Source organism: Petaurus breviceps, unplaced genomic scaffold, assembly GCF_028583685.1.
Source record: "Petaurus breviceps papuanus isolate PSGF00001 unplaced genomic scaffold, PetGlider_PUasm1.0 90035, whole genome shotgun sequence".
Taxonomy (NCBI): domain Eukaryota; kingdom Metazoa; phylum Chordata; class Mammalia; order Diprotodontia; family Petauridae; genus Petaurus; species Petaurus breviceps.
Genome location: NW_027187165.1, coordinates 194861 through 210512, shown reverse-complemented (window position 1 = coordinate 210512; position 15652 = coordinate 194861). Strand labels below are relative to the sequence as shown.

At 43.0% G+C, this 15652-nt stretch overlaps 1 protein-coding gene across 1 annotated transcript in view; it reads right to left on the bottom strand.

Annotated features, from left to right (window-relative positions):
* Nucleotides 1–5318: 5318 nt before the first annotated feature.
* Nucleotides 5319–15652, bottom strand: part of DIAPH1 (diaphanous related formin 1) — an 82703-nt gene continuing 72369 nt past the window's right edge. The window contains exons 27-28 of the mRNA XM_069107375.1: nucleotides 13597–13683; nucleotides 5319–7462 (exon numbers count right to left, since the gene is read on the bottom strand). Coding sequence (XP_068963476.1) covers nucleotides 7305–7462; nucleotides 13597–13683 — 245 coding nt within the window. The 3' untranslated portion in view covers nucleotides 5319–7304. The remainder of the gene's footprint in view (nucleotides 7463–13596; nucleotides 13684–15652) is intronic.

The following is a 15652-nucleotide window of genomic DNA, read 5'->3' as shown; positions in this document are numbered from 1 at the left end:
GCCCGAGATGCGGCAAAAACACTGAGAGGGAGGGGAGGGAGGGGGAGGGGATACGGAGACGAATGCAGCCATAGGAGGAAAAGCTGGGCTACCCCACAAGCAGTGGGGAGATGCTCCCCCCTTTCAGTGCTTAGCTCTCAGTCCCATCTCACCCTTCCCAGCACCCTGAGTGCGTTGTCATGGAAACCCAACCTTCTCACTGAGTTTCTGGGAGCAACTGCCTAGGGTGGGCGGAGTGTATAACTAGGGAGGGAGCCTGGATTTGGCTCCTGACAGCTGGGCAGGAGATGAAGGCGGTTCTGCGGGTTCTGGATGCCTGGGTTCTATTCCTGGCAAGACTGCAGACTTGAATGGGTGCGTGGGCCGCTGTGGTCCCCAGATTGGTATGTGTACAAAAGCATAAAAAAGCTGTTGGGGTCGAGGAGGGAGAGAGGGTGAACAGCCCCTCCCTCTCCCAGCTACATTCCATTTCACAGACCAAGGCACTGCCTTGCCCACGGCTCCCACACCTGGCATCAGGATGGGGCTACAGCCACCCAGACTCCAGGGCTATTTAAATAGCTTTATTTCTAGCCCCAGCACCAGACCGCCGCTGCTGTTCTGGTCTCGGACTTCTAGTCCCCGGCGAGACAGGGAAGGTCAGGAGGTCTGAAGGCTGTGTATATATACTATCACTTCCTAGCCCAGAACTTTTTGAGTCTCTCACGTTCCACTTATGGCAGGGAGTTTCCTGTGCTTTTATCTGAAAAAAACTGAGACAATGACTTCTGGGTACAGCTGGGGATTCAAGTTTTTGGTGGGTTCGTCCAGAGTGTATTTGTCAGAGACCAGGAGGTGGGGGAAAGAACAAAGCAAGCGCACAATGCAATTGATTCACTTCCCCTGGGCACAGAGCAGGCCTTGCTAAATCCAGGGCCTTGTCTCCATTCCCATTCTTGACCTCTGTTGGGCATTTGACACCGTTGAGCACCCCCTCCTGGACAGTCACTGGGTTGCTGTAATGGCTCAGGCAGTTTTCTCTTCAGTTTCATTGTTTATAATTCTGCTCCTTTGGCATAGATGTACCCCATTGCTTAGTCCTGGGATCTCTCCTCTTTGTCTCAGTGATCTTATCAGAATTCATGGATTCAATGATAATTTCCAGATCTACAAATAGAGCCCTCTTCTCTCCTGAGCTCCAGTCACCCATTTCTAATTGCATTTCCCATAAGTATCTCAGGCTCAACACATTCAAAATAGTCCTCATCTTGACTCCTAACCTTACCCCATCTTCTTGCTTAGTTTTCTTAGAGCTGCCCAGGTTCACAACCTAAGAATCATCACAACCTAAGACTCCTCGTTCTATCACTAGCCCCACACCGTATTCAATCACTTGTCAAGTCATATATGTCACGACCTCAATGTCCTTTGCATCATTCTCTTCTCTACCCATACCACAAGAACCCTAGTCCGGGTCTTTACCACCTCTTGTCTGTACTAAGGGGAAAAAAATCCTCTTTATTCTCCCTGCCTCAAATTCCCCTCCCCACTCCATGCTCCACTCAGTCACCAAACTGATATTTGTAAAGCATCACTCAAATCATGTTACTCTTATGCACATAATTGTACATAGGATAAAATACAAATTAATCTGTTTGACATGCCTAGAACGCTCTCTTCCTTCACCTCTACTTTCTGGAGGGCCTAGTGCCTTTCAAGGCTCAGTTCATGCTGTCTCTTCAAGAGGTCTTTTAAAATTACCTCAGTGAAATTAAAAGGTTTTTGCACAAGCAAAACCAGTGCAACCAAGACTAGAAGGAAAGCAGAAATCTGGGGAAATTCTTTATAGAAAGTGTCTCTGATAAATTTCTCATTTCTCAAATATATAGAGAACTGAGTCAAATTTATAATGAGTCATTCCCCACTTGATAAATGATCAAAGGACATGAAAAGGCAGTTTTCAGATGAAGAAATTAAAGCGATCTGTGGTCATGTGAAATAATGCTCTAAATCACTATTGATTAAAGAAATGCGACTTAGAACAACTCTGAGGTACCACCTCACACCTATCGGATTGATTAATATTACAGGAAAGGAAAATTTAAAATGTTGGAGGGGATGTGGGAAAATTGGGAGACTAATGCACTGTTGGTGCAGTTGTGAACTAATCCAACCATTCTGGAGAGTAACTTGGAACTATGCTGAAAGGGCTATAAAACTGTATACCCTTAACCCAGAAATACCATCACTAGGTCTATATGCCAAAGAGATATTTTAAAAAGGGGGTGGTGGTGAAAGGGGAAGTACCTATTTGTACAAAACTATTTATAACAGCTCTTTTTATGGTGGTAAAGAATTGAAAATTGAGGGAATAACTATCAATTGGGGAATGACTGAACAAGTTGTGCTATATGATTGCAATGGAATACTACTGGACTATCAGAAATGATGAGCCGCATGAATTCAGAAAAACCTGGAAAAGACTTTATATAAGTTGATGCAAAGTAAAATGAGTAGAGCCAGGAGAACATTGTCCATTATAATAGCAATATTGTACAATGATCAATGGTGAATAACTTAGCTATTCTCAGCAATACAATGATCCAAGACAATTCCAAAGGACTCATGAAAAATGCTATCCTCCTCCAGAGAAAGAACTGATGGAGTCTGAATACAGATCAAAGCATACTATTTTTCATTATATTTTTCATGGGGTTTTTTTGGTCTGTTTTCTTGCATAACATGATTAATATTAAAATATGTTTTGCATGATTGCACATGTATAACCTATGTCAAATTGCTTACTGTCTTAGGGAGGGGAGAGAGAGAATTTGGAACTCAATTTAAAAAAGTGAATGTTAAAAAATTTTACATTAGGAAAAATATTATTTTAAAAATTCCCTGTTATTGCTCCACCCCATTTCTATACATTTATTTCGTACCTATCCTACCTGTACTTAATTGGGAACATGTAGTATCACCCAGTAGAAGGTAAATTCTTTGAAGGCAGACACTGTCTTTGTATTTCTATCTCCAGCACCTAGTACAGTACCTGGCATATAATAGACAATAAATTCCTGTTGGTTGATTGACTTGGATCTCCCTCCTTAGTAGAGTTTACAGGGTGGGCCACAGTAAGAGGTAAGCATGAGCTAAAAAGTAGGGGCAGAAACTAGGGTGAGAAGCTGTTGGGGTACAGGCCAGGATGCAGCTAAACTATCCCACTATTCCCCTCCAAACAACTTTTAAAAATGCCAATCAAATTTTGGATTGGTAGGGTCAACAAAAGGTCAGAGGGAGACATTTTTCCAGTCTAAGACAACTTAGGAGGTGCCTCCAGGGTGGGTGCAGGCCCTAAGCCACAGTGTAGGTCTTGGAGGCAGCAGCAGCAGTAGCAGCAGCTTCTGGAAGCTCTCCACCCAGATGCCTTCTAACTGCCATAATAATGATAGTTCTTAGGAGTTACTAGCTGTCAAAATAATTTTTTAGGTCTGACTTCACACTCTACCATCCAAACAAGCTGAATTACTGTCTGTACCCAGCACACTCCATGCCTTTTCTCCATCAGTCCCTCATACCTAGAATACCCTCCTCCTTTTGCCTGTTCAATTACTACCCATTCTTTAAAGTCAAAGGCAATAACCTCCTCCATGAAGCCTCTCCTGACCCCCAGAAAGTGACAAACCTCTTTAGATCTCAGATAGCACTTTATTTTATGACTCTCATATATTCGTGAAAGGCAAAATGGCATGATAAAGAAGAAGGTCTGGGGTTGATGAGGGTTCAAATCTCGTCTGAAACATAAAGGCTCATATGCCTCTCAACGTCCCAGGCAACTAAGACCTTAATTTACAGAGGAGTTGCATGTACAGAGGTTGTTTCTATGCAGATAAAATCAGATCTGGACTAGTTCCCTGCCCCATTTCCTCCTCTCTTTCCTCCTCCAAATTTATCAAGTAATATGTTATTAGTTATATGCCTGTCTTATCCCAAGTAGACTATGGGCTGATTGAAAGCAACAAATCACCTCATCTAAACTTGCTTCTCCCTCAGCACCTAACACTTTATGCTCTATACAGTACTTTAAAAGTTGTCAAATGAACAAATGTCCACAAAATCATAGGATCTTGAACTGGAATGGACTTTTGAAATCTAGCCCAATCTTTTCATTTGGTGGAAACTGAGACATAAAGTGACTCATCCAGGATTGCAGAGTATAAAATACATTCTCTACCTTCATATTTAATATACTTCACAATTTGGCTACCGAGTAGTAGTATTTCACATTATCCATTCCTCTTTCTCAGACTCCATTGTCTTCAAACTAGATTCTAAGCTATTCCCTTATCTCACTCTGACTTCTCCCGTCTGCTCTCCACAATGTCCTTGTCTGTCTGTGGAACATCTTGTCTTCCTTAAATGTTTAGTAAATGCTATCATCTCCATGAAGCGTTTCTGTACTTCCCTCCCTTAACTCCCACTGAAAATTATTTTAAAACAGTAGCATTCGGGTCTTGGGCTAAGTTATTGCAAGGGGTTTGTTAATTCATACTGAATGATTTAAGCATAATAAATAAGCAAACTTTTTATAGACTGATTGACGAATGAGCTACGCCTCCTCTGGTGTAGGGAACTCCTAGCTCTCCTATAAACTGTGTGCCAGTTTATAATCGAAGAGTTGTCTAGAGCCCTGAGAAGCTGAGGAATTTGCTCAGGGTCACCTGGCCATTATCAAAGCCAGGTCTTTCTGAATCTGAAGCTGCCTCTCCATTTAAGACCAGTGGTGTCTAACTCCAGGTCCTAAGTGTGTGGCCCTAACCAGATTCAAATGTAATTGGGAAATGTTTAACAAAATAAAAATACGATACAATGTTAATTTGGGGTTTTCTACACCAACATGCTATTCACAGTGATCCATTTCTACTTGAGTTTGACATTTTACTAGACCAGTCTTCAGAGTTGTGAGGCCCAAATTAGTGTGTCTACGCACATACACATATAAAGCTTTTTTGCAAACTTTAAGCTTTATATACATTTATTAATATTCTACATTATGCTGCATTTATTTGTACACATCACATCCTCCCATTAGATTTTTAAGCTCAAGCACAGGAATTCTCATTTTTCATACTTGTATTCTCAGCCTTGCACTCTTTGAACCCAGGAGGTGTTTAATACTGTTGATATGAATTGGTGATTGGAGAGCAACAAACTTGTTATTGACCCAATAGGAGGGATAAGGCCTTTGGTTTTTCTCAAGCTGACTGGAAAAGGAAAGCTGTACATTTGGGGCACAGAAGAGGAATAGGCCGAAATTTCACAAAGGAGACTGGAGCAAATACCGTCCCAATGCTTTATTAACAGTTTGAACAAATAAATCCAACAAATCAAAGGTGATGACATGTCCCAGAAGCCCGAAAGGCGAGGGAAATAGATTTGTATCTTGCCCTTTATTATTTTTTTTTATCAAATGCATCTTAGCAAAAGTGATTTAAAAAAGAAAGGTTCAAAGTCCAAGTGTCAGCCAGCAGGGAGGGACAATGGGAGTAGGAAATACTCCCTATACCACAGCATCCAAAAAAAGTTCTCATAGCAGCTGCTGTTGCCCTAAATCCTAAACCCAGGATTTTGGACCTCCCCAACTACCAGAATTCCCTTTTTGCCCATGAAGACTCTGGATTTCCTCCTATGGCCCCTTCCTCCTAACCTTTCCTCTTGTCTTCGAAACTACCATTCCTGGGATTAAATTTAGAGGGTCTTACTCATCTCTTGTCTATGAGTAAGGAAGTGAAGGGGACATGAGGAGAACAGGGATGATCCCCTGTATTCGGGAATTCTAGCTTCACCTTGCTAGGGGATATGGCACAGAATTGTATCCAGTGTAGGGTGAGGGTACAGAGCCTATGGGGCACCCTACTCGCATGATTCCAGAGCATCCTACTCACATGATTCCACTCCCCCCCCCCTTTAATCTGGCCCTCTCTCCTCCCCATGGTGGTGTCCAGTTAGCATTTGCACATTTGGCTCTTCAAATATATTAAATTTATAAAAAAAACTCATCAGTACCTGGATCCTCTCAACTCTTTGGCCAGGCCTTGTCCGGTCAGGGAAAATAGTACCAAGCTACTCACAGATCTCAGAAATCACTAATTCAGAACTGCTGCTTGGGCTTGGAATCTGAACCTGCCCAGACAGGTTCTGATGAAGGTAGTGAGGAGGTTCCTGGTCTCTGGGGATAAGCGGTGGGGAGAAATTCCAGGAACTCTCACATTCAGGAAGGAGAGAAGCCAGGGAATGGAGGGGTTGGGGGGTTGTATATTTTCTAAAAAACAACATCTTATACAAAAATAGATCCATTTGCAAAACAATTTCTTAGCCAGGAGGCTCTGCCTCCCCTTTCCCTGGAGACTTAGAGAGGATGGGGGCCTTGTGCAGCCATATAACAGCTAAAACTTCAGGTGGAGATGAGCCAAGGCCCTAAGAATAACAAGGGCAGTGGGGGATGGGGGGGGGGGCAAGTGCAGAAGACAAAGGGAGGGAGGGACAGTAAGAAAGGACACTCAGTTAAGCTGAGGGTATGGGGAGGCTATCCTGTCTTGACGCCCTGTCCAGCAATGCCCAGACTCTAGGGTCATTTTTCCTCAGGTGCTCTAGTTCATGCCATAGCTGGATAGTAATGGTCCAGTTCTTTTTTGCTTTGTGAAGCTGGGAGGAGGGGTCCTTCCCTGGGGGTGGGATGAGGGTGAGAGTTGCTCATTTCTTTAGAAGCAGCAACCAACACCTCACCACAAACAATAAATATCAACAGCAAATGGAGAGAAGGAAAAGAAAGTATGAGTGGCAGCAATGATAGGAGATATAAGAATATGGTCAGAAAGTTCAAGAGCCCCATGCGGTTCCTAGGGCTAGAGAAGCCACAGCAGGGCACAAGACAGCAGAAAGAACACGAATCCAGCAAGATTGACCTTGGGGTGAGCCCCGTTGGAGCCAGGGACTGAGGAAGCAGGCTGGGCACCGCCTGAGGTGTGGCACCACACTAACAAAGGAGAGACAGTGAGGGTTAAGGCAGAGTAGATGGTCCCTGCTTTGGTAATGCAACGGCCAGTACTGAGTGGGTATTTGGGGCTTCCTCCACGGTGCCCTTTCCTTTTTGCCTCCAGACAGCTAAAGCTGTGTATGCTATACAGAGAGCAGCAGGCCAGAGAAAGGAGGCAGGGAAGACTGGCAGCCATAGAGGAAAGCCCACTTGACCCCTTAGACTCATGCTGCAAGGCAGGGCTGCCTTGGGCTCAGCTGTTCAGCCAGTGTTGCTGCAAAGCCCAGGCCTAGCTCGCACGACCAACCAATTCCTTATTTTCATCGTGTATGTCCCGGCTTCCCTCATTCATCTTGGACACCTTAGCAGAACATGAAGTCATGGCATCATCCTTTGTCAGCTCTGAGGCGAGTAGAGAGGTGACTGCACATCCGGCCTTCCTGTTGGCTGTAAGAGAATGAACGTGAGACATGTCCTGGGAAAACCTGGGCCCTTGTCCCCTTCAATCTTGGGAGACCGAGAATGAATTGAGGTCTAGGCTAATGTGTGCACTGCTCCAGACAGCAGGTGGAATAACATGAGTCAGCAGCAGAGAGGAGTTATCTCTCAGTGAAACAAGGAGGACAAGAAGATCAAGTAAAGGACAACAGAGTTCTGTCCATGCTGTCAGCTCTATGCTGAGCTAATCACAGGGCCAGGATAGCACCCCATGCCCAGAAGGTGGCAGAGGCTCTGCCGCAGCCAGAAGCACTAGGAAGGGCTGTGTTTCACTAGCACATGCACACCTAGTATCCAGATGATTCTTTCTCAACTGCTTTCACCCTCAAAGAAAAAAAAAAGGCTACACTTCCTAACACCCATAAACCCACTTTAAGATGAACAATGTGATGCTGAAGCTGTACATCTCATTTCAAGATAAGCCAGGGTGGACAGTTATCTGCAGACTACAGAATATGCATTAAGTGGCTCCTACAAAGCAGGGATTCTTGACTTTTCTTTTTTGGTGCCATGGGACCCTTTGGCAGTCTGGTAAAGCCTATGAACTCCTTCTCAGAGCAATATTTTTTATTGTTTATAATTAAAGGAAAGAAATGCTAAATATAATGGGCTCCCTGAAATCTATCTATAGACCCTTTCTATGGACTTCAAGTTAAGATCCCTGTTATAAAGAAATCTGAGGCCAAAAGATGATGATGTTTCATTCCAGTTGCAGCCCCAAGGCTGCCACTGGAGGCCCCCCAAATACTAACACCAATAACCATAAACAGCACCCTCTTTCCCTCTGTTCTATCCACTGGAATTTCCAAATAGGCTGTTAGGTCTACAGGGCCTGTTTCTCACAGTTTCATTGCCCCTAGGACACAAAGGCGGCTCTTCACTACCACACATCTCTGTGACTACTGTTCGTTCCTTCTCATGGCCTCTAAGTACAAACAGCATGTATTTGGAAATATGTATGGGAAAATGGGGGAGGTCAGGGTAAGGCAACATGGACGATGGAACATGGTAAGGTGGCCGAGGGGATCATGGTATCAATAGGTGAAGAGAACCTGAGGAAAGTATAGTCTGGTCTAATCTGTGTATGAGATAACCCTAGAACTTGTACCCTCTCTGGAGTAGCAGAAAATCTTTATTCAAGGAACAGTCAAAATGGACAAGAAAGCCAAAGTAAGCACCACACCCTCTCCTTTTGTTTCTGTGGCTGCCAGCTATGCTGAGCTCTCAGTCTTCATCACCACCCAAACCCAATGCTCCTCTTGCATGTACAAACTACCAACATAGGCAGAGTAGGGAGCACACATAACACGGCCCCAGTTCATCGGCTCAGAAGTCTCCTTTTCCTCTTCCACTTACTGGCACAAAATACTGTCTTTTTTTTTTAAACATTTCCCAATAACAGTTCTCTAATATTTCAGTTGGCTAGACTTGAGTTTTATCACTTTTTAGGCAGTGTGGGGCATAAATGCCTTGGGAGTTCCATAGATAATAAATATTCTCTAAAGTTTTGATATTTTTTTCCCCTACAAAGAGTTGCCATTGTCTTCAACTTACTGGACAAAATCATCAAGTCCCTTAGAAGAAATGACTAACTTTATTATTTATATTGTTTTTTCTTTTCTTTCTTGTTTTTGGAGGGGGGAAGGCAGGGCAATTGGGGTTAAGTGACTTGCCCAAGGTCACACAGCTAGTAAGTGTGACAACTGTCTGAGGCCAGGTTTGAAACTCAGGTCCTCCTGACTCCAGAGCCTCTACTCACTTCACTGTGCCACCTTGCTGCCCCTGTTTTTTTCTATAAATATTCCCTTTCTATTTCCTTTTGTCCACCTGAAGTTCCAGGAACCCCTTTAAGTTACAAAACTGTCCAGAATTATTTGTCACCCTTTCCTTTGCAGTTCTTTTTTGTCCCTCTGGCTCACTTCTCATTTCTGGAGAAAAGAGGCTCAAAAACCACATCATTGTCTGACTTGAAGCCAAGTTCTAGCAGTGAGGTAATGCTCCTATGAGGCCATTTTCTTTGTAGATCTGGAGGACAAGACAAAGGTAAGGTAAAATTTCTGACTCTAAACTCAGGGGAAAAAAAAGGCCAGGTTCAAAGGGATTAAATAACCTAGTTTTTGTCAGGTGGTTTTGAGCAACTATTGTTAGAGAAGATAGGTCTGGTCAAAATAAGAGACAGGAGGGTAGGAGTCAGAGTTTAAAATGTTGAACCATTTTGAAATGCTTTGTTCTTCATTTTCTTTCTCTGTAGAATAATTCTTCTGCCTCTGCCCATGAAAATTTTTTAGGACAACCCCCAATATTCATAGATATTAAAGAACTCCTGACACTTTACAGATTAGATAACACCTATTCTTAAATCATGTTAGGAGTTAATAAGGGGTGTGCAATACTTTTCATTTAAGATTAGGGAAGCTAAAGCACTAGAGACGGACACACACAAACAGCTCAAGGTCACACAGTAAGCTATTATCAGTTCTGGCAATGGAACCTAAACATTCTGACTCCTACTCCATCTTGTCCGTTGTAATAATGCTGAGTAGCTTAAACAGCCAAGGGCAAGGTGACTGCCCAATCCCATCCCTCATTAGCTAGCTGATTTGAGCCTAGAAAAAACTAAAAGTCTGACAAAGGTACAAAGAAGTATACTGAATATGTGAAAAGGTTCTCCCTTGTGCAACTTTACTCATATTAACAACTATTTAATACTAATACCAATAAGAAAGAAAAGTCAGAAAGGGAAAAAGTCATCAAGAAGCAGCTACACAATATGTTGGGGATAGAAAAGGGTTAATGAGTTGGAAAAAGGGCTTTATAGAACACAAGATGGGAACTAGTTAAAGGAAGTGTGCCTTTTAATAAGTTCCCCCAGGGAAGAGGAAACTGGGGCAGATGGGACAGCCACATTTAGACTAAAAATTTCATTCATGGCCTAATAAATTCCTAGTTATATCTGTTGTCCTATTTTTCTCTTTCAGCTATTCTCTTCTTATCAGAATACTCTAAAAACATGGAAAAGAGAAAAGTCCCGTTGAGGCAATTTCATTCCTACATCCTAGTTTTACCTGAGCGCAGAAACGAGAACCCTCTGGACTGTACAGGGGTTTCACTGTCATTTTCTGTCTAGTTGTAGCCAACTAGTAGGAGCTGAGAGAGTAGAGATGGAAGGGAAGAGGGGGATGGATCTCTTTCTTCTTTTGACTCTTGCCAGTACAAGAGGCTACAATTCAGACACTGAAATAAATTTGAGTCATTTAAAGCCACAAACTGACTCAATCATCAGCCTGAAAAAGTTCCTGCAGGACAATCACAGAGATTCTTCCCCTCTACACTTAAGCCATTGTTTTTGAACCACTGCAGAACATTGCAGCCTGGGCTGTTTTTAATGAACTGGTCTTGAAAGTCCCCCTTTCTCCCTCCTAGACCACTTCCCCCCATATCCAATAAAGGGCCTTTGTATGATGGTCACTCCCTAGAGGCCTGTAGATTTTTTTCATGCCTTTACATTCTAGGGAAGAGCTGCTGGTGTCTTTGAATAGGGACAGCTGCCTCCCTAGGAATGAGCAGTCACAGACCAAGCCTGTGAGGAAGATGTGTAAGTAGTGCCTCTGTTCAAGGCAATACACCAGATGATGCAGACAAAAAGGCAGGCAGTAATGGGGGAGAGGGCTCTAGAAGGATAGGCCAGAAGTCATAAAGTGAAGATGTAGAGACATCATCTCAAAGGATGAATCTTATTAATCCTCTGCATCCCCCTAAACTGCTTATAACTAGATTGCCACAGAATCTTTACAAATTAGAAAATCTGAGGCCCAGAAAATTAAGTAACTTGTCTTAGTAACACAGATAGGTAAGAAGCAGAGTTGGCACCAGAACCCAGGACCCCTGACGACCAGTCTACTATGCTTTCCACTGTAACACTTAAAAGAGTTCTACCCAAGTGTCACACTTCTCTCAAAATGGATTTCTGACAGATGATATTCAGTGAGGGCCCCTATGATTGTATGGAAGTAGAGATTATTGACTACTGAAGTCTAAAGAATGGAAGTCATTCATGATTATGTGACAGAGGACCATCAAGAAGAATCACCATACTTATCTCATGTGATATGACTTCTAATTCATGCCTACTCTCAAACATATGGTTCTACTTAAGGACATAAACACCTCACCTTCTTTACCCAGTGTATGATTTCTCCTGTAACCTCTTATACAGGAAGAACTAAAAGAGCTGTTAACTAATTCATTTTCCATAGAGGGCTAAGACTCCAGTGAATGCTCTTTCTTAGCCCTTGAATATTGGATTCTTACTCCAACAAGGGGTAGAAAACAGAGTCAAGGGAAGCCACCAGTGGTCTGAATATCTATACACAGGAAACATTTGGGAAGCATCTGGGATTCCAGTGTGTTCTACTAGACATGCCTCTCTAGGGTCAAATGGGAATTCTCCACGGAAGCCTGTAGCCAGCACACTCACAGCTGAGAGTGGAAAAAAAAATCTGAAGGACACTGTACGTAAGAATGGTCTGAGATGTTTATTGTGGAGCTATTGTGGATACTTCATGTGAAATGTAGATATTACTGTCTACAAGTTCACAAGAAAAATACTGTTTGCTATTACTTAAGTCTATAGGCAAGGTCCAAGCAGCACTGATTCCATTTGTTCAATGTTCACATCCATTTAGACCCAGGTTGAGGACAGCCAGAAAAGGCTTAGGAAAATTCTTCCCCCCCTCTTACCTCCTACTCCTCAAATCATCATACTAATAAATTTCACCTCTATTTCAGGTTCTAGGGATTGTTTCTTAAGGAACTTGATGAGGGTTGTGACTGTGCTATAACCAGAGATTCTAGCATCCAGTTAAATTTTCTATAGTATTCCATTTCTGGTTATCCAAGTGATGGTATGGGATGGTAAACAGCTCCAATCCAACCAACGGAGATCAGATTTTTGGGTTAGTACTTGGTGATCTAAAAGTCTATCCTGCAAAATATGGATTGGGGTTAAGTATATCTATTACTGCATGCCCCACTTCTAGTAGCTAAACTCTCTGGCTTGTAAGAGGTACTAGAACTCTCTAACTTGTTAACAGGTAACAAGTGTGTCTTGAACAGAATTGGTTACATTAATTACTGTGGCCTTGTGTACCAAGGCTCTGCTCCTCTTTTCCAGGATGGTCCCAAGGTTAAAGATGCGGTCAGGCAGGACCACAGAATGTCCAGAGAGCAAGCCGCACAATGCCCACCTCTTTAGCAGTGAGGCTGTGGCTAAAGGAAGCCTTTAGCTGCCATTTTCTTCCACTCTGGGAAAGAGGACACAATTCCTAAGATTCAGTTGCTCATATACCAAAGCATCATAATCCTAAGAAAACATCTTTATCAAACATGGTGATGCATCTATATAGTCTTGGTGCCTCTCTATGCTGAGAGGAATAAGATCAGGAGCCCTGGATATCCCCCACTTTTGACAGGTTCCTTTGCTTCTCTCCACTTCCCTGGTTATTCATCCTCCTCATATCCTTATCTGAATAATACCTCACCTCACCTTTATTCTTGATCCCAGGCACTCTAGTTCAATGTAGGGCGGTAGGAAAGCCCACTTCTGGAGCAGACAAATCTCAAACACAGACATAAGACCCTGTCACTCAAGAGTGCACCTCCAGCTCCAAACTTTGAGTAGGCCATATAGCTGCCTGTCTTCTCTCAGATATCTGACATTTCGCTCCCTTCACCCACCCTTATTCTGACTACATATGTGTACAAACTCCTTATATCCACAGAAACAACTTGCCTTCCTTCTGCCTCCCTTGTTTTAGATCTTTGCTCCAGGAAGGGAGAAGTGAAACCAGAGCTCTCCTCCAACTTAAATGAGCTCTGGGGGTTGATAATCAGGTGACTTTCTCTAGGTGAAACTGATTCCAGTAGGTTAGCTTCTTTACTCACAGACTACCAATACTAGCTCTCTTCATCAACAAATTAGCATGGCTAATCCTCTTCCAGCGTGTAGGATCTTTGCCCTTAACTCTGGAATATAGAAACCTCACAGCTATCAACACAGAATCACTACCAATTCCCTCACTCACCTTGTCTGGGTCCTCTCTTCCTTCGGAATGCTGCACCTGACTGTAGGGCTTCCAAGAGACTGTCCATCACACCGGTCTCATCACCCTCTGTAAAGAAATGAAGTAAGATATGGAGTGACTGGTTCATATGCTAACACCCTCTTATTCCAAGCAGCCTGGGCTTTGTCAACCCCCACGATACAGAAAATGAATTGTATTTTGGCCTCTATTGCTCCATGTGGTTCCAAACCACAATGACAGATGGGAATAGAAAGACAAAAGGGCCTCAAAAATCTAAATTGTGCATATTTGGACATTACCTTAAGGCTACTGAAATAAGAGGTTTCAGCACGGAAACCTCTTTAATTAAGGGACATGGCTTCCCCTTATCTTGGGTTATCAAGGCAAACAAATTGGGCTCTTTTCCTTCAAAGCATACCCCACCTACAGCCTCTTTCCTTTCTTAGCCAGAATTGGGACAAAGAATTGCTGATCCTTAAGGCAGAGACTAAGATTAAAATGGTAGAAAGGAACTGAAGTTCCCTTCCCCCAACCCCTCAAGGCATTCTGATTAGATGTCTGCAGCAAGGGTCTGTTCCCCTCTGCTGAGGGAAGACAGGCAGGAAGCCACTAATAAATGGTCAGCTTCCACATACGAATCACCCCCTAACGACACCCTCCTCCCACCAGGAAGCCACATTCCATTTAGGCCCTTTTGCATATACTGAACAATCCTTGTAGGTATACAAGGAGTTAATGTAGAATCCTTGTTCAGGGCCCAGGTCTGTTTCCATGGCAACAACTCCTGGGTGGTGAAACCTGAAACTGCAAAATCCCCAGGAACAGCTGTCATTTCCAAGGCTCTGGCTAAGTGTTCCAAGCGCCACCTGCCTGCCAAAGACAAACAATGCAGCTGACCTATATTCCAGCTCAATTGCTGGCCAAAAGATGACAGGGCATAGGGATACCGCGCCCCCTGCTGACTGGGCCAAATCCTAACACCACTTTTATGCCAAGGAGAAAGGATCAAAGGGTTTGAAGACAGAAGGCATGGCAGAGGTCGCCTCATTTTACCCATCAGAAAACTGAAGTCCAAGAGGCTGACTTCCCCAAGCTCATACTAGTAGTGAAAATGCTGGGATTTGAACCAGTATTCTGATTCCCAATTCCATTTGCTTTCACTATAACATCCATTCTCCCCACCCCTAGCCTATAATATCCAAGGAAATATGATTCTGTTTCTATTCCAGTCCACAGACAGATATAAGAGGACAGGATTAAGAACAGACCACCTTCTTTGACCATCTTTTTATAGCTAAAATAGCTGGAATGATGAAATGAAAATGAAATTAGCTGGGCTGAGACTTGGCATAAGTCTCAGTGGCATTTTGTTACAAAGTTTGGAGCTGGAAAAGGGCAAAGAAATAGGCTGTTACTGCTTCCTTTTGAATCTGATAGCTAAGCTGTCAAGGGGGTTTTATATTCAAGAATTGCTAGGATGGAAAAGGTCCTGAGAGAAAAATAAGAAACTTCTAAAATCAGTTTCCAAATAAGCCAGGATGGTATAGGACCAGGAAAAGTCAGTCTTTCTTTAAAAACAAAACAAAAAACCCAGCTTTAATAGGGCACAAACGATTCAGTTTCTCTGAACTAGGTGAACTTTACTAGGCCTGGAATTTTAGAGGGATTACCCCTAACCCTCACTTGAAAGGAACAGCTAAGGTGGGGTGGGGGGAGGGGAGAAGAGATAGTAAGGTAAATCCAGTTGGATACTGATAAATCAGAATATTAAATTTAATTTAAATTTAAGAGTTAAATTTCTATAGGCACCAACATGAGCAGTTAGTTAGAGGTGGGGGAAGGGAGTAGGAAGGGAATCAAGAACAGGAAAGGAGCAGAGGCAGGAAACAGAGGGGCAGTAATTGAGGCCATATGTTTCAACAAAGGAATGTTTCTGGTAGCAAAAGTGTGTGTGTGTGTGTGTGTGTGTGTGTGTCTAAGTTCTTCAGCCATATGTTTCAACAAAGGAATGCTGCTGGTAGAAAAAGACGGATGTTGCCTGGGAAGAATATGTGTT